This window comes from Malania oleifera, chromosome 13 (assembly GCF_029873635.1).
Source record: "Malania oleifera isolate guangnan ecotype guangnan chromosome 13, ASM2987363v1, whole genome shotgun sequence".
Lineage (NCBI taxonomy): Eukaryota > Viridiplantae > Streptophyta > Magnoliopsida > Santalales > Ximeniaceae > Malania > Malania oleifera.
In genome coordinates this window covers 13,538,861-13,557,611 of record NC_080429.1, presented here as the reverse complement: position 1 = coordinate 13,557,611, position 18,751 = coordinate 13,538,861, and the positions used below count along the sequence as shown (strand labels likewise).

General features: G+C 36.0%; 1 protein-coding gene across 23 annotated transcripts in view; it reads right to left on the bottom strand.

Annotated features, from left to right (window-relative positions):
- The window catches only part of LOC131145499 (E3 ubiquitin ligase BIG BROTHER-related-like), a 51,270-nt gene that overhangs the window by 12,127 nt on the left and 20,392 nt on the right, over window positions 1-18,751 (bottom strand). For all 23 annotated transcript variants that reach the window (XM_058094624.1, XM_058094611.1, XM_058094623.1 and 20 more), the window contains exons 5-7: window positions 8,212-8,261; window positions 8,068-8,112; window positions 7,469-7,593 (exon numbers count right to left, since the gene is read on the bottom strand). In XM_058094624.1, the coding sequence (XP_057950607.1) occupies window positions 7,469-7,593; window positions 8,068-8,112; window positions 8,212-8,261 (220 nt within the window). The remainder of the gene's footprint in view (window positions 1-7,468; window positions 7,594-8,067; window positions 8,113-8,211; window positions 8,262-18,751) is intronic.

The window sequence follows — 18,751 nt, the reverse complement described above, 5'->3', positions numbered from 1 at the left end:
AAGCTCTCTGTCTAGAGCCCATAGAATCATCCATAATACACTACAATTAGCACACACTACGATCAGCACATACCAGTATTGGAAATGAACAACACAGCAACATTGTTGAACAGGCAACACACAGTAGCACAGAACAACACTTCAGACCTTAAAAGGCCCAGAACTTCAAGAGACAGCTATGACCATGGAACTGAAGTTACAATATTATAGAAGAAATCACTTGACCACACAAAACAGGGCAGACCAAAACAAAGACCCACAGGCACCTAATAAACAACCTGACAGCAGCTACATGTGTTACGGCTGGAAAAGAACTAGGAGCAAGTGCAGGCAAGAGTAGGAGATAGATTCAATGAACACCAATTGAAACCATCCAACAACTGATACAAGATTGCCAGCAGTCAATCACAAACACACACAACAACAAAACAACATGATGCCAACATCAAAACCACAGCAGTACACTGGAAAAAGTTTGTGACTGACTTCACATCAGCAAACTACCATGAACAAACACAGAATCCAACCAAAGACGCTCTACAGCCTAACTGACAGGAAGAGTATCCCAAACAACTCTCAAACCAACCAAAGAATCAGCTTTGAGAACCAAATAGAAAAAGAAAAGAAAAATAAGTCCAAAAAAAAAAAAGTGTAAAACACCACCTCAAATAAATCAGATTTAGAAGTCCAGCCGGGCCAACTCAAGTGGTAAGGGCGAACTTGTGACTTTGGAGATCCCATGGTCATGGGTTCGATTCCCCCTCGAGACATTACGCCGGTGAATTACTAGGAGTGCGTCAATGGGCAGGCAGCTTTCACCTCCCCACATCATAGTGTCTAATGTGGCACGATGGTGGCTGGAGTTCTTGGGTTATTAAAAAAACAAGAAATCAGATTTAGAAGAGATCAATGCTCTAATACCATGTTGTAAAGTAAAGAGAAGACAAGGAGAGAAAAATCTGACAGCGGTTTCTTGATTCATCACGTAAAGCTTCATGTCTGCCCTTTTATATATTAATAATAATAAAAACATGCAAGACAAGATAATCCCACTCACACATCATAATTATGGGTGGGCAGGAAAAACCAAAAAACCAAACCAAACTTCAAAACAACAAACCAAACTGAATCAAAAAATCCGTTAACCATTTTTCGGTTCGGTTTCAGTTCGGCCCACTCAATAACCACAATTAACAAACCAAACCGATATATATATACATATTATATATATTATATAACATTTTTAATAATTTAAATTAAAAAAGTTGTACTGCACCAAGATTGATGCATAAATTTTAATGATGAATATTTTAAATTACATTTTGGTTATTATGAAAGAAAAAAAAGATTATTTGTAAGGGCTTTGAAATTTTTAATTGCACTTAATGATTCAATTTGGTTAACCATTGGATATTGGTCTAAAAACCGATTAATCAAATATCGATTAACAGCTTTAAATGGTACGGTTTTGATTCGCATTTTCTAGAGAATCAAAACTTTAGTTCAATTAATGGTTCGAGGGTATGGCGCAATTAACCGAACCATGCCCACCCCTACTCATAATCACTAAAATAACATATTCTCTCTTCTAACAAACCAAACAGTTTGACCAATTGAATTCAGTTCCTCAAATTAATCAGTTCAAAGTTCAAACCAAATTTGTACACCCCTATTGCAGGTTACTAGGCTTAATATACATAGTTGGTGCACAAAATAGAAGCAACATGCATGATGTGCTCCAGCTAAACAAACCATTTCTTCATGGTTGTAGAACTAATGCAACATAAGGAGCACATGAATCAAGATAACAATCACTTGAATTTAAAAATGTAATGGTGATGAAAAGCAGGAAGCTGACCATGAATGGATTGATTTGACTCAATTTACAGATTAACATCAAAGATTAGTGTCCAGCCTCAAGGGTGTACCGTGTCCTAATCCAAACAGTGGTTGGTACTATTAATCAGTTAAGAGTTTTTGTATGACTGCTAATTAGATTGGTTATTTTAAACTAAATGGAGCAACTGTGTGATTCCCCCTGCAGATCTCCCACATTCTCCTATGTTTGTTTCTTCTTCCTCTAGCCTCCTCTTTTCTCTTCCCTCCCTGTATACTTCTTCCCCTCTTTGTCATTTCACATCAATTAAGCAGGTTCTCAACCTAAGAGGAATCACTACACTTCATAAAAAATGACTCAATAGCACATTTCAACTTGTTAAGAAGAGATCCCCAATGGCAGCAACTTGCACTTTCTTGTTGATGAAGTAGGGGAATTTTCATAGGCATCATGCTTAGCCCTCCAAAAGAATGTGGCAAATCCTAAGAAGAAGAATGTCATCACACTACATATTCTCCTCTTGAACCAATCTTGAACATAAGCAAGCAACAATGGTGGACCTTCAAGTGTTGGTATTGTTCAATGTTCATGTGACCAATTTATGAATCATAATGCAGTTCAACCTTCAAATTCAACTTCTATACAACATCTTCATAATACATTTCTACAACTACCACAATCAATAACCAAAGTAGATAATTTTTTCTGACGTCACCTGTGTTTGAAAATGTTGGCTCTCTTGCAATTCTCATTTCCATTATCCGTGCAAGAAGAAAGTGCACCTCAAAATATTAAAAAAACGTTTACTCCCACATTTCCATATTTGCTTAAGTCATGTAAGACAAGTTAGACAACCATTTTAACTAAACACTCAAGCTATTAGCGCAGGCTACAGGAGTTCCTCTTCCCGCTATTCCTGATCAAGGAATGGGGCAAGGAAAGACAGCTTTTATATGAGTTCTGAGTTAGAGTCCAACTATTCCTGCCAATGAAGAGAGTAAGGGACTTTCTTCTTTGAGTTAGCTTTGAGTTAGGAGTTATCTTTTGAGTGTGAGCCAACAACGTATGTCATGCTATCACACTCCCCCACACCTGCAGCCCACTAGCACATGGAGAGATAAACAAACAATAACAAGGAATTCAATTTTATTTTATTTTTTAACACTGCACAATAAATGCGGGCACCAAGACCAGAACCCAAGACCTCCTGGTAACCAACTTTGATAACATGTTAGACAACCACTTTACCCTAAAAGCTTAAGCTATTAGGTTGTGGGCCACCAATGTATATCAAGATTTAACAAGACTTTTGTCTTAGGGTTTAATTACCTGAGTTTTTTCACTATTTCTCTTTTTTCAACAACTGCCATGACTTGATTGGGACATTGTGCAGCTTGATGGCCAAAACCTGAGTACTTGAACCACTTAGATTGCTAGCTAGAAGTTAACCTAAAATTTTTGAGTCTTCCATGAAGAAGTAGCTTGAATACCTTTGCCAAAATGCTTAAGTGACCTGTCTTTTTTTGATAGCATGACCTATCACACACAGTAGTTCATGAATATGGAAAAGTTAAACTTGTCCTTTGGCAGCTCATTATTTTGCAAGCATATTTCTAGCTGGACTGATATGGTATCTAAACATGTGACCTAAATTTGAGGCATCTAAAGTTGAAATCAACTTTCAGTAGAGACTACATGTTTCCATTACTATATAAAAGTTTATCATTATTAGATGAAATAAGCCAGCCTAAGGGCATAGAAAAGTACCACAATCTTCAAGGTTGGGAAGGAAGAAGTTCATTATTTGGATTTTTCTTTCTTATTTTTTTTTTTTTTTTTTTTTTTTTGCTTTTTGGCAAGAAGATATGAGATTTTGTGTTTATTTTATAGGAACACAGGAACTCCTTGAATAGAACACTCAACACAGAAAAGAAGAGTACAAAAATTGCATGTTTTGTTATTCTTCAAAGCAATTTTGAAACTATTCCATTAGTAGCAAAAAAAGTTTTTTTTTTTTTTTTTTATTTTGCTTTTTGGCAAGAAGATATAAGATTTTGTGTTTATTTTATAGGAACAAAGGAACTCCTTGAATAGAACACTCAACACAGAAAAGAAGAGTACAAAAATTGAATGTTTTGTTATTCTTCAAAGCAATTTTGAAACTATTCCATTAGTAGCAAAGAACGTGCACAGACATTATAAGGTTTTGGTTGATGAGCTCACCACTAAGGTTAGTGTTGTGGAGCTTTTTGTTCCTTCTAACAGGGAAATAAGAGAGTTGGGAGAGAGATTCTTCAAGCCTTTTCTCCACAAAACCCTTTTTCCTTCATCTCCTTGAAACCCCTTCCTCCCTTCTTTTTCCTTGTCATTTTCCTTGGCGCCATATCATTTAATTCCTTCTAAGATCAGGACGTTCATCTGGATTGAGTCTCTCAATAGGCTTAATACGCATGGCCTCCTTCATTGAAAAAGGCCCCATAAGGCCTTGATTCCTGATATGTGCTCCACATGTCATGAGTCCAATGAAACAAATGCACACTTCTTCCTTCATTGCTGGGTAGCTAACTATCTTTGGTGCACTCTCTTCTCATGTTTTGCATAGCTTGGATGGCTCTGTGGGTCATGGGGGATTTCCTGCAAGTGAGCTTTTGGGGTTTAGGCAAACCCTGAGAGTAAACTTATGGAGATGCACAGTTTACTACTTTGTAGACCCTTTGGATCAAAAGGAATTCAAGAATCTTCAATTATGGGATAGTGTTGCGTTTCTTATCTCTTTTCACGTGCACTCTTCTAGGCTCTCCCGGGGGATGTCGCTCTCTGTCTGCAAAGGGATTGGAGGCATCTCTTTTGCGACTGATTGTAACTGACTATATCTTTACTTTTGATCCTCTGGAGGACATATTTTCCCCTCTCTTTGTACTTATTTATTCTGCTAATATATTTTTCTATTATCTAACAAAAAAAATATTATAAGGTTTTGCTAATTCTACAATTATTTGAAAAATCTATACAAGGTAGATCTTGTTTTGCCTAAAGCTAAATGACAATGAAGAAATTGATTTTTTAAACATAAGGAAAACATAGGTAATGACAATTAAAAGTGTTTCCTTTCCTCTCACTGATACTAGTTAATAATATCAATTGCCAAGCTATAAAGAAAGTGCAATATAAATGATGTTTTTAATCTATAATATAAAGCCAAGTACCCTTGGTTTGGAATATTTTGAGCTTCATGAATTTCTAACCTGATTTTTTTCGGTTTCTATCACTTCAAGATCTATGCTGGGTATCATTTGTTGAAGGGTACACATTGAAGCCTGTTTGGGAAAATGAGGAGGTTAATTACTTGCAATGTTTACAATTTCCATTATTCAATAAAATGGGATTGGATCTTTATCTTGAATTTTAAGTTTTAACACATAATTTACATATGATAATTATAATAAATTGTTTTCTTAGTTTTAAAATAGTGAATTATATTTTTCAAAAATAATCTTTATGGATACCTATGACATTTGTAGAATATTTAATGAAAAGCACTACTAATTTAATATATGTTTGTTAGGTTTTTTTTTTTTTTAAAGGATCATCTATTGAGTTAGAAATATTTATTTCATGGATACTATTTTATATGAATTCTAAATCATAAAATATTTAAAATATTCATTGTCATGAATAATGTTTTTGTTGAACCTAATTGATTGCTTAGTATTTTATTTGGTCTTTGATAATTTTTAAATTAAGTATTCTAGTTCAAGCATATAAGTTTTTAATAGATTTTATTGTTTTTCAAATATGCAGAACGTTAAAAAAAAAAATTAAAGGAAATGCTACAGGATTTTTAATAGATCCCAGAATGATGGATATTATTCCTTTAACTAAAATGACGTCAGAATGGACCAATGAAGGACAGTTTGGACCATATGTAAAGGCATGTACATAGGAATTGGAAGTTGAGACTTATGTTTATGAATCAGAAGTTGCAAAAACTTTCAGATGCTAGTTCATTTATTAGCGCCATTTTATCATTATATGAAACAATTTCTGCACATATTGGGTCCCTTAATTAATTGTGAGCCTGACAAGAATAAATATTACAAAAAGAATGGAAGCCATTGACTGTTCAAACTCGCAACGAGACTTATAACTTTGAAGTCCCATTCATAACACAGGGTATTGCTAGTATAATTGTAAGGCAGCCAGTAAGAAACAAATTAGCAGAAACAAAGAGAAGTGGAGAAGAAAGAAGAAACCTGGCAGGATTGTTGCTGCAACGTCACGTGCATAGCCTGCATATGTGGTGCATGTGAAGTTTACCAACAATTTTTGACACTAATCTTTTTGAGTTCTAGCAGATTGGACGCTGAAAAACTTGACAACAGCTATGGTGTAGCTTAATAATTCCAGGAAAATAAAGATTGAAGACCAGGGGTGACAGTTCATTGTTGGACCATCACATGGCATCACATCTGCTGCCGATTGGTGATGAAATTTTTGGGATGGGCCAATTGGCAGTCTTTTAGTTTGATTATGGTCGTGGTGTCAGAAAAGAAGTCTGACAAGTTAGGGTTCAAATAGTGGCAGAAAATAAAGAAATATTCAGATAATTTTTTTTAAAAAAAAAAATCTGAACCCTAAGGTCTATGCTGGTAATGGTGACGGAGGAGGAACATAGAAGATCAAAAGAAAGTATAGATAGGAAAGATTGTAAGGTTGCAATAAAGGATGGGAATTCATGTTTGACACAGCAGCAGTTAAAAGGAAGAAGAAGAAGAAGAAGAAGAAGGTAGTCTTTCTTTTTCAGAACCAACACATAAAAGAAACTAGTGGAAAGGAGGAAGGTGGAGGAGGATCGACCCAGCTCTGTTACCAATTGATGCGAAACGACAAAGAAGAAGAGAGGTGGGGGGTGGGGGAGGAGAAGAAAAGAGGAGAGAGGAGGAAGAACAGATGAACATACCATAGTGTGGGAATTTTGGGGGGAATGCTAGTTACTCCATTCAATTCAAAACAACCAACCTAATTAAGATTCACGTAACATGCTAACATATATTATAACTTAAATTAAGGGTAATGCGACCCCTAAATGCACAGATTGCAAAGAGGCACCCACATAATATAATTTCTAACTAATTAATTAAACCAAACACGTTTGGGCTTAGGAGAACACATTATTGACCCTATTCTTTGGAATTGCCATCATCCTTCCAAAGGCCGGTTTTCTGTCCTACATTAGAAAGTCATTTAGGATATAAAATAGACAGTCAAATAATAAGGTGTCAATGAGTTTTCCTCTCTCTCTCTCTCTCTCTCTCCCCTCCATGTGTTTACATTAACATTTGTCAAGACCAACACAAGTAGGTGAGCTTTTCATCACAACACAAAAGCATAGATGAATGCCTGTAATGGTTTCCCTGGATAAAGACGACAATCATCGATTCAACATCTCCTTAAAGCTAACTTTATTTGTATTCTGATGAATAAGAAGTTATCAACACAGCTGAAAATGTAAGAAATTCACATTTGAGCCTGATCACTGAGATGAGTTTGTGAGCTGTGTGCGCATGCAGCATTATTAAAAGTTCCACAATATTATCACACCATAGGAAAATTAGGTTGAACAGTTCTCACTCTGCATGTCGGTTTTTCTTGGAGAAAATTGATCTTTTGTGCTTGGAAGTTGGCAACCTGGCAATGAGGTCTTCGGACAGTCCCTTGCTTTCTGTGCCAACAGTGTCTCCTAATGCTAGCAATTCCTATCAGAATAAAATGGCCACAGAGCTACATTAATAACTCAACTATAGTAACACATGAATTAGTTTGTTAAATGACTTGGATCCTCATACAGGATTTTTTCTGATGGCATAAAACAAAGAAAACACATTCATTTTGGGTCATTTTCAATTTCATAGCATTAAAAAGGCACAATCCCATTGGTAAATACGTGCACAATAGCTGTCTCATTTTTTTTTTCTCTCAGCCGGCCTAATTGGATGAGAAATTGAATCAAAATATTGCACAAGTTATTCATAAATTTGGATACAATAAACTATATAAGTAACAGCAAGGAACTAAGATTAAATTATGCCAGCACAGAAAAGTAGTAATTAATGTTTGATTTTGTAGACACAAGTACATTGGTTATCAAAGGGGAAAAAAAAAAAAAAAAGAGGACTTTTTACTGATAAACAAGTGTCCTACAAAATGGTGCATCTCCAGGGTAAAGCTACCTCGTAAGCCATATTATCTGGATCGGTACTACCTTGATGCACCACCTGCATTTCAGTGAAGAAACCTAGTATCAAACAGGAGTCATAAACAAAGGACATGCAAGAAGTTAACTGAGGGATTAAGATGTCATATAAATAAATTACCAATACATGAGTTTCTGCAGAAGTTGAACTTCCTGCTTCATTGCTGCTCCCTGTGGAATATATCAGAATTAGGGTGTTCTTGTGATGAGCAACAGACAAACACACGCTGTAATTATAGGAATTCTAAAGATGTCAGATACTGCAGGGCTAAGAGCCCATGAAATGAGCTGCATTTCATAGAAAAGTTTAAGAATCATGGTGAGTCTAGGACAAGAGAAAGATGAAAAGATTCTTAATCGGATGATTGTTGCTTCACAAATCCAACGCAGATTTCAAGCAATTCAAAGTCAGGAAGGACACTAAATGTAAAAAGCATAGAAAGAATTCATCACTAACTACACAATGTGTCAAGAACTCCACTCCCAAAATCAGCAAATTCTTAACCAGGTAAGTGCTTGAACGTGCCTTTGCTACTTCCAAGACAACAATATAAGGCACAGCAGCCATTGTCTGGCAGGGCGATTTCTCAGCAATTCAACCAAATATCTCAAGTCTCAACTTAATTTTTCTACTGAATAATGTTTAGGCTGCTAATTTCGGATTTCATTACATAGTCATAGTTTAGAGCATTAATAATTTCACTTCAAGTACAAAAATTAGTGTAGGAAAGAGAAAAATGGAAGTAAATTATAGCTGAAGTGCATCAGTAATAAAATCCTCCATGAATCATGACACTAGTAATAATAGTAGATAACCTACCAATTGAAGTGTGGGAATGTTCACAAAAGTCTAAAAATAGGAGATTCGCAAAATTAGAGTTCTTAAAGTTAAGATGGCTTTAAAAAAGATAAAAAGTGGGAAATCTATAGGACCAAAAAACATACCAATTGAAATTTGGAAATGTTCAGGGGATAAAGGAAGTATATGGTTAACTAATTTATTCAATGTTATTCTAAAAGAATAAAAATAGAGATTTATTCACAGAATTAGAGTCTTTGAAGTTAAGATGACTTTAAAAAAGATGAAAAGTGGGAAATCTATTGGACCAAAAAACATACCAATTGAAGTTTAGACATGTTTAGGGGATAAAGGAAGCATATGGTTAACTAACTTATTCAATGTTATACTAAAGACCAAGAAATGCTCGAGGAATGGAGAAAAAGCACATTAATACTTTCATACAAAAACAAAGGTGATATTCAAAATTATAATAACTATTACAACAAATGAGTCATATGATGAACTTCGAGAAAAGGTAATTGAACAAAGAATAAGGCTAGAAACAAGTTTTTCAAAGAATCAATTTGGTTTTTATACCTAGGAGATTGACGACAGAGGTTATTTATCTTTCAAGAAGAATAATGGAAAAGTTTAGGGAAAAGAAAAGGGACTTGCACATGGTTTTTATTAACCTACAGAAAGCATATGATAGAGTACCTATGGAAGCTTTTTGTAGGTCTTAGACAAGAAGGGGGTATGCAGTAGATATACTAAGGTCTTTAAAGATATGTATGATAGAGTAATGACTAGCATAGGACTGTAGGAGGAGAATCTAGAGATTTTCCAATCACAATCAGTGTACATCAAGGTTCTACTTTGATTTATTATCTTTTTACTTTAGTGATTGAAGAACTTACTAGGAATATTCAAAAGAGGATCCCTTGGTGTATGTTGTTTGCAAATGATATTGTCTTGATTGATGAGATTATGAATAGAGTGGAATCTAAGTTAGAACTTTGGAGAATGACTTTAGAGTCTAAAGGTTTTAGGATAAGTAGGAATAAGACAAAATGTATGAAATGTAATTTTGGTAATGCAAAGAGTGGTGGAGAGAAGATTAAACTTGATAATCAAGAAACTAATAGCACTTGTAGATTTTGATATCTTGGATCTATTATGCAAGCGGAAGTTGAAGAGGGATGAAATACATAGAATTAAAGCAGGTTGAGTAAAATTGAGGAACGCTTCAAGCATGTTGTGTGGTCATAGAATACCTTTAAAATTTAAAGGAAGGTTATACAGGCTATAAGGCAAACTATGTTTTATGATTTAGAATGTTGGGCAACTAAGAAACATGAACAAAAAGTAAAATTTATCGAAATGCAAATGTTAAGATGGATGAGTGGTATTGCATTAAAAGATAATGTTGGGTGAGTTCTAAACCAATGGAAGATTTTTTGGCAGTGGCTTCTGCTAGATTTGGCAGGAATAAAGGAAAGGGCAGCATTTGAAAATGTGTTTTTTTGCAGTTTTTTGGGGGTTGCGGATGGAGCATAATGCGCACATTTTTCTAGGGAAGAAGTCAACTCAGGTGCTGGTTTGGGAAAATATACATTATTTGGCTTCTCTTTCGTGTGTGGGACGAGTGAATTTTATGGGGGAGCTTTTCTGATATTCAGCGAGATTGGCTTTCTGTGATGGAGAATTAGTTTGTGATGGTTTTTTCCCCTCTTTTGTTCTTTAGTCTGTAGGTTGTTCCTTTGTGCTTTCTATCTAGATTTTCCAGACTTTGCTAACGAGATGTCTTATTCTCTTAGATGTATATTCTTATTCTATCAATGAATTCTTATTTTATTAACCAAAAAAAAAATTAAAATATAAATTAAGGAACGAGCATATATGCAATAATCTATGTATAGCACCGGTCGAAGACAAGATAAAGGAGGAGCAACTTAGATGGTTTGGCCATTTGAAACACAGGCCTAGTGGTGCACTTGTGAAGAGGAGTGAGTTATTGTTTCAGGCATGAAAAGGGGTAGGAGTAAGCCAAAAATAATTTGAAATGAGGTAGTGACGAAGGATTTAATAGTTATTAATCTAGTAGAGGAAAATGCTCTCAATCAAGTAAATTGGTGGAAAAGATTCATGTAAATGACCCCACCTAGAGGGACTTAAGGCTTCTTCTTCTTGTTGTCATTGAATCATGATACTTGTCTCTTGTCTCAATCATGAAACTTAGTCCTAGAAGATTTATTTTGCAAGATTTGACATTGATTAACCATGCATAACAGCAACAAACAAGAACCGAAAAAAAAAAAAAAAAAAAAAAAAAAAAAAAAACAAATTTGTGAAAGAGACCAACAATGTTAAACCAATATTTTTTCACATCCGCAGAATTTCCATAATTAATAACAGAAAAGAGATTATTACAACCATTTCTGCAACATGAGTTAAGAGCCCAATCAACAATACTATTGTTGAACAAATTTTTTTTATAAAACTTCACATGAAAGGAAGAAAAAAAAAAAATTAGCTAATAAATAAAATGCCTTGTGGCATAGAAAGATTTGTGCATGCAATAAAAATGCTTGTCCATGAAAAGAGCCATATCTAACAAAAATATAATATACAATATAAAGAAGAAGAGGAGAATGCTATCCTTCTCGCATCAGCTAATACTTCACATATCTTAAGAGATTCACCTTTTTCTCTTTTGTCCTCTGGTCAAAGAAATATTCAGTCTCAGACTCTTGGATAAAGAAGTGCTTAAAGAGTATTTTGACTCTTGGTTAAAACTTTTTAAAAAATGCTGGAAGTCTTCGACTCTTGGCTAAAGCTTTGATCCCTGACTAGGGCAAAATGGCAAGTTTGTTTCATTTCTTATTTATGTTCTTCTCTCCCAGGTCTTTGACTCTTAAGAGAAAATAAATAGAAAAAAAATGCCTTGAACTTCTAGTTTTGCTGAATCTCCAACTCAAATTGTATTTAAATTAAGATACCAATCTATATTAAAATGCAGGTGTTGATCCTGGTTCCAAATAATGTAAAAAATTAAGAGTTTTGACACTACATTAAAATGTGGATGTCAAAATTGGTCAAGCATTAACATAAAATTGGAGTCTTTGGCTTAACATTAAAATGCAGGTGTTGAACCTGGTCCTAAATTTCAACTAATTATAGTCTGACTCTAAGCGTAGATATTCATGTTTAATTATGGTAGACTCTTTGGATCTAAGCTAAAGTATGGGTGTTGAACTCAAACACAAATTAAATTAAATTAAAGTCTCTGACTATACATCAAACCAGTCTTATATTAAAATAATCAAGTCTCTGGCTGCACATTTAAGTGCGGGTGCTGAACTAGGACTCAAATTAAACTAAATAAGAGTTTTCAACTCTGTTTAAATGACAGTTCAAAGCCAGGTCCAAATTAAAAGTTTGGAAAAAAGACACTGGCCTCCCCTGAGGTTTAGCAAAAAGACATAGACCTTCTTGAGATTTCAAAGAATCTTATGGACCTCCTATTTGGTTTCAAAATTTTCACAAACCTCCCTAAGGTTTTCCAAAAACACATATAACTCTCCTTATATTTAGAAAAAATACAAACCATTTTAGGGGTATGAGTGTCCCACAAATCAAATGGAGGGAGAGTTTTGTGGGATTTTTGAAATCTCAAGAGAAGATCTATGGGATTTTTGAAACCTTAAGAAGTTCGTTTCTTTTTGCCAAACCTCAAGAGAGGTCAATGTCTTTTGCCCAAAAAGTTTTAGACTTTACAATAAATTATGGATGTCAAACCCAGTTCCTTAAATTGAATTAAAAATATATTACTCACATTAAATAGGTGTCAAACTCACATCCATAATTAAATTAATATAAAGTCTACTTACTAAAATTAAAATAGTCTGCAGTTCTAAATTAAACTGTAGGCTTCAAACGTAATCTCAAATATTATTTAAATATGATTTTTTGAGTCTTCAACTCAATTAAAATCCAAAGATCAAATTTTCAAGAGCAAAATTCTGAAGTTATTAATTGGGTCTTTGACTCATTTCTATAAAAGCACACTTTAGTCTACAATTGAATTCAACCTGCTGAGGGCACACATGCAGATCATTTTCTAAATGGGTGCCGTCAGAAATATCAAATTCAAGCACTTTCATATTTTACAAATTTTGCCAAGGTCAGGCTATTCAAATTTTACAAGTCAAAGGATACCTCCATGAAATGATTAAATCCTGGGCCAATTACTAGATACAAAAATCTACAGAATGGTTGGATTTACATTCTGAATTAAATGAGCAAGCTGCCTCTAGAGAAGGGTGCATAGGCAGTCTAACTCCTAACTTAAGTATACTCCTGATTAAAAATAAATAAAATATTTCCCAAATATAAACTGCTTATGTAACAGCAGGAGCTTAAACAAGGGCATTCCCTTATATCAAGGGATTGTGATCAACAATTCAAAAATCCACACGAATAAAACCTGAATTAAAAATAATAGGGGTGAAATTATGTTAAGCAAGTAGTCGCAATAATAAATTGTATTGTTTAGAAATTGAATTTTTTGCTTAACAGATATTTAACCGTCAATGCTGACATTGCAAGATAAGTGCCACTAAATTTCAAGATTTGACGGCTTGGATGCAAGCAAGCAAACTAACGTTGCATGAAAAGCCATTAATTTTACTGGCCATTGACATGAAGCAAAGTACATCGCACTAGTTTGAAAAGCTCCTGGAACTGCAAGGTGTCACGGGCCAAATATTTCACACCTTTGTGAAAGGACCGTGCGGCACTAGCTAAAGCCCTCTTGTTTAACTAGACAGCCTAGCATTTACCACAATTCACCAATGGAATACTTTCATTGTCATTCAAGCAAATATAAGCGGAAGCAATATGCAACTTATGAAAGCAATGACACTAAAGCAGTAAACATTGAAACAATGTAATTCATTATCAACGCCTTCATTAACAATGTGTGTCTAGCAGGGAAGGCAAGTAGGATAAACACGTTGACAATAGCTAGTGAGTTTTGCAAGTTGATAAACACTCACCCTCCCCTAAAGAGCTTTCTATGCTATTCTCACTCTGGCACTAGGAAACATCAATATGACCAACGAGTCATACTCCTCTTTTTAGCCTAGGGAAAAATTATCTCTGAAAAATAACCTTACACTAGTATTTACATAATGGAAATTCATCCCAAATGCACAAGACAAGCGGTCAAAAATAAGCATAATGCCCTGAACAAGCTCGGCTCAAGATGCTCCCCCACTTATGTGGTCGAAGTCCTCATAGACTTTGACACTAGGTACACTTCAACTTTGTCCACGAACGGTTGCATATCTTTCACAAAAACCCAACTAATTTCTTTGTCGCCAAGGCCTTTCCACTTCACTAAGAACTCTTGTTGCTTCTTCCTTGAGGATGTGAACTCTTTGTCTGCAAGGGTGTCTTCAACTTCTCACCTGTTGGGTTGCACTATCTTCGCTTGCTTTTCCAATGCGTTCACTAACCGCATTGCACCCATCCTCGAGGTATCCTCCTCTTCCTCATCACTTTCCAATGCCCCCTTCGCGATGGAAGCTTGTAAGGCATTAAGTGATGACTTATGAGAGCACTCAGCAACTCTGTGAGGACCTCAACATAGGTAGCATGAAATTTTACCTTTGTGTTGAACCCTCGAAACGATGAAGCTTTTTTTTTAAGTTGACGCCTTAGTTGTCAACCCCCCTACTTTTGGATTTGCCCTTCTTGAAAGACTTTTCACTGTTTCCACCTATGCCACTCTCTTTGGATGAAGTGGTATTATCACCAGCATAGTCAGTGAAGAGTTCTGCGGCAGCTTGTGTGGTAGACAAGACTTGAACTCTTTGCCTATGAAGTTTTGTCCTTGCCCACGGTTCAACCCCTCAAGAAAATAGAACAGCTTGCCCTCTTCCATCATGTCCTCGATATCCAACATCAAAGCAAAAAATTGTTTTGCGCATTCCCTAATTGACCAAATATGCTTAAGGTCTCTCAGCTTCCCCCTAACATTGTACTCAACATTCCTAGGAAAGAATTGAGCCTTGAGCTCCCTCTTCAAGTCTGCCCAACAATCAACTACACAACATCCACTCTCAATTTCACTGTAATTAGTACGCCACCATAGTTTGGTGTCACCGACCAAGTACATAGTCGCAATATTCACTTTCACCTATTCTGAGTTCGTCCTCACAGCGCGAAAGTATTGCTCCATATCAAACAAGTCATTCTTCAACTCCTTGGCATCACGGGCACCCCATCCTAATACATCCTCGGTTCTAGAACCTTGGTCTTTCTAAACCCCAAAGTGTTAAGAGTTTCCCATAGCAAGAACCATCACATTCATCTTTGCATTCAGATTAGCTATTTGAGCTTGCAAGGTCTCCACAGTGCGGTGAAAGTCCTCTAACATTTCCACCATCGAACTTTGTCGATGCTTTTGTGATCCCTCCAATTCATCAACACGTTCCGTTAGTCGGGCCATCTCTATGGCCACATTGTTGGCTGTCGTCTCAACCTGTGCTGCCAGCATACTAATTCTCTGGGCATTGGCTGGCATGGTCATTTACCAAAGTTGTACTAATCCCACAATGAAGGCAACTAAATTCACGCAGCAAGTGACCGAGCTCTGATACCAGGTGTCACAGGCCAAATATTTCATACCTTTGTGAAAGAACCGTGCCGCACTAGCTAAAGTCCTCTTGTTTAACTAGCTAGCCTAAAGTTTACAACAATTCACCAATAGAACACTTTCATTGTCATTCAAGCAACTATAAACAGAAGTGAAATCAGAATCAAAATTTCTGTATTTCTTGAATAAATATTTGTACAAGTTAATACACTACTTATAATACAATCGGGTATGCTAAAAATGGAAACAATCTCCTAGAATAATCTCTCTTAATAATATACCATTCTCTACATCAATATCCCCTAAATCACTTCAAGATGCTTGGGATTTCTACACTCCCCCTCAAGTTGGATCATAGATATTGATCATAAGTCATACAAATGGTTCCTTCTTCTGCTGTTTGCTGTTTGTTCCTTGGTAGGCACATAAGTCATACAAATGGTCCCTTCTTCAACCTTTTCTTTGATAAAGTGTCAGTCCACTTCTACATGCTTAGTCCTGTCATGTTGAACTGGATTGAGAGAGATATTGATGCTTGCTTTGTTATCATAGTAGAGTTTGATAAGGAATTTCACCATAATCTGTAGTTCTTCCAAAAGTTTCTGTAACCACAATTCTTCACATATCCCTTGTGCAACTGCCCTGAACTCAGCTTCAACACTACTTCGAGCCACTACATTCTGTTTTTTACTCCTCCAAGTCACCAAATTTCCTCATACAAAGGTGCAATATCCGGTGGTAGACCTTCTATCTTCCACTGATCCTACTCAATCAGCATCTGTGAAAACTTCTACTTCCTTGCTTTCACACTTCTTGAAGAAGAGTCCTTTGCCCGGAGAACCCTTGAGATACCTGAGAATCTTGTACATAGCCTCTAGGTGTGTCTTCTTTCGTGAATGCATGTGTTGGCTTACCATACTTACAGAAAATGCGGTGTCGGGTCTGGTTTGTGATAGATTAGTTTACTAACCAATCTCTGATACCTCTCCCTTTCAACCAATATTCCACAGTATTCAACTCTCTTTACTGCTTCAATTGGGGTTTCACTAGGTTTACATCCAAGCATGCTAGTTTCAGTTTGGAGATCAAGGATATACTTTCGCTGAGAGACATTGATACCCTTTTTTGATCTGACAACTTCCATTCCCAAGAAGTACCACATTTGTCCCAAGTATTTAACTTCAAACTCAGCAGCTAGGACTTTCTTCAATCATTCCATCTTCATTGTATCATCTCAAGTTAGAATTATATCGTCAACATACACAATCAGAATTGTTTTCTTCCCATTTTCAGACTGTTGGAAAAACATAGCGTGATCTGATTGCCCTTGTCGATATCCTTGGTTCTTTATCACCTTCGCAAATCTGTTGAACCATGCTCTAAGAGATTGCTTGAGTCCATACATGGACTTCTTGAGTTTACATACTCTGTCTTCTTCACCTTTCTTACTGAAACTTAGTGGTATTGTCATGTAGACTTCTTCTTCTAACTCGTCATTTAGAAATGCATTCTTAATGTCAAGTTGCTGAAGTGGCCAATCCAAGTTGGCTGCCAAGGGCAAGAGGACCCCAACTGTATTCAATTTTGCCACCGGTGCATATGTCTCCGTACAGTCAATGTCATAGGTCTGTGTAAACCTTTTTGCAACAAGACGAGCTTTATATCGTTCAACTGTCCCATAAACTTTATATTTCACCGTGAAGACCCACTTGCAGCTGATTGGCTTCTTCCCTCTCAGAAAATTCATAACATCCCAAGTTCCATTCTTTTCTAGGGCCCGCATTTCCTCGATGACAGCTTCCCTCCATTCAGGAATCTCCAAGGCTTCCTAAATATTCTTTGGAATTTTTATCCTGTCAAGGTTAGAGGTAAAAGCACGATACCTTGTAGACAGAGTTTTATAAGACATGTATTTTGACTAGGGATAAAGAGTACATGACCTAGTTTGTTTTCTAAGAGCAATAGGTAAATTGATGTCATCAGGTGCAAACTTATTAGAAGGAAGCTCATGGCCATTTGGATCTATTACCTAATCGGGATTGGGCGTGGACTCATGGTTGCTTGGAGCTATCACCGGTTCCAACTCTCTTCATGCCTTAGGTATAAGATTCTCCCTGTTCTTTGATTTTGGCTTCCTTGAGTAAACAAGTATCTCCTGGTCATTTGGTTTTTCTGCATCTCCCCCTGAGTTTAAGTGGTCTTTTGTACATGAAAAATCAGGTGACAGATCAGGGAATGGTGTAGTGGTGTTGACAAACTCCGTGTATGGCACAGATTCATCAACAAGGAAATCAAAGAACTGATCTTCACTCCAATTCTCCCCCTGAAGAGAGGGCTTTTTGAAGTAAGGAGTGGTTTCAAAGAACGTGACATCAAGGCTAACAAACATTTTTTTTGTAACAGGATCATAACATTTGTAGGCTTTCTGAGTAGGAGAGTAACCAATAAAAACGCACTTAATGGCACGAGGTTCCAATTTCTTCTAATTGTGAGCATGAACATAAACAAATGCAGTACACCCAAAGATTTTTAGAGAGAGATTGGAGTGGAGCCGAGAGTTGGGAAAATATTTTTGGAATTTTTGGAGAGGAGTGGCAAAAGAAAGAACCTGACTAGGCATTCGATTAATGAGATATGTAGCTGTTAAAATGACACTGCCCCAAAAATATTTTTTCATATTTGTGGTGAACATCAATGCCCGAGCAACTTCAAGAATATGCCTATTTTTATGTTCAGTAACCCCATTTTGTTGATGGGTATCCACACAGGAACTTTGGTGAACAATTCCATTTTCTCGAAGATAATGTCCAAGATATTATTAAAATATTCTGTACCATTATTAGCATGTAAAATTTGAATGTGAGTTTGGAATTGTGTCTGAATCATGGAGTGGAAACTAACAAAAATAAAACGGACTTCAGTTTTATCTTTCAACAAGTAAACCTAACAAATACGAGTATGATCATCAATAAAAGTAACAAACCATTTCGTACGAGTATGATTAAGAGAGCGTGAGGGCCCCCGTAAATCTCTGTGAATCATAGTGAAAGGTCTGGATGGTTTGTATGTGGACTTTGGAAAGGAATTACGATGGTGTTTTGCAAGTTCACAAATCTCACACTGAAAATCAGAAGACGTCTTATTTGAACAAATGGAAGGAAATAAACATCTTAAGTATTGAAAATTTGGATAACCCATCCTAGAATGCCATAACAAAAT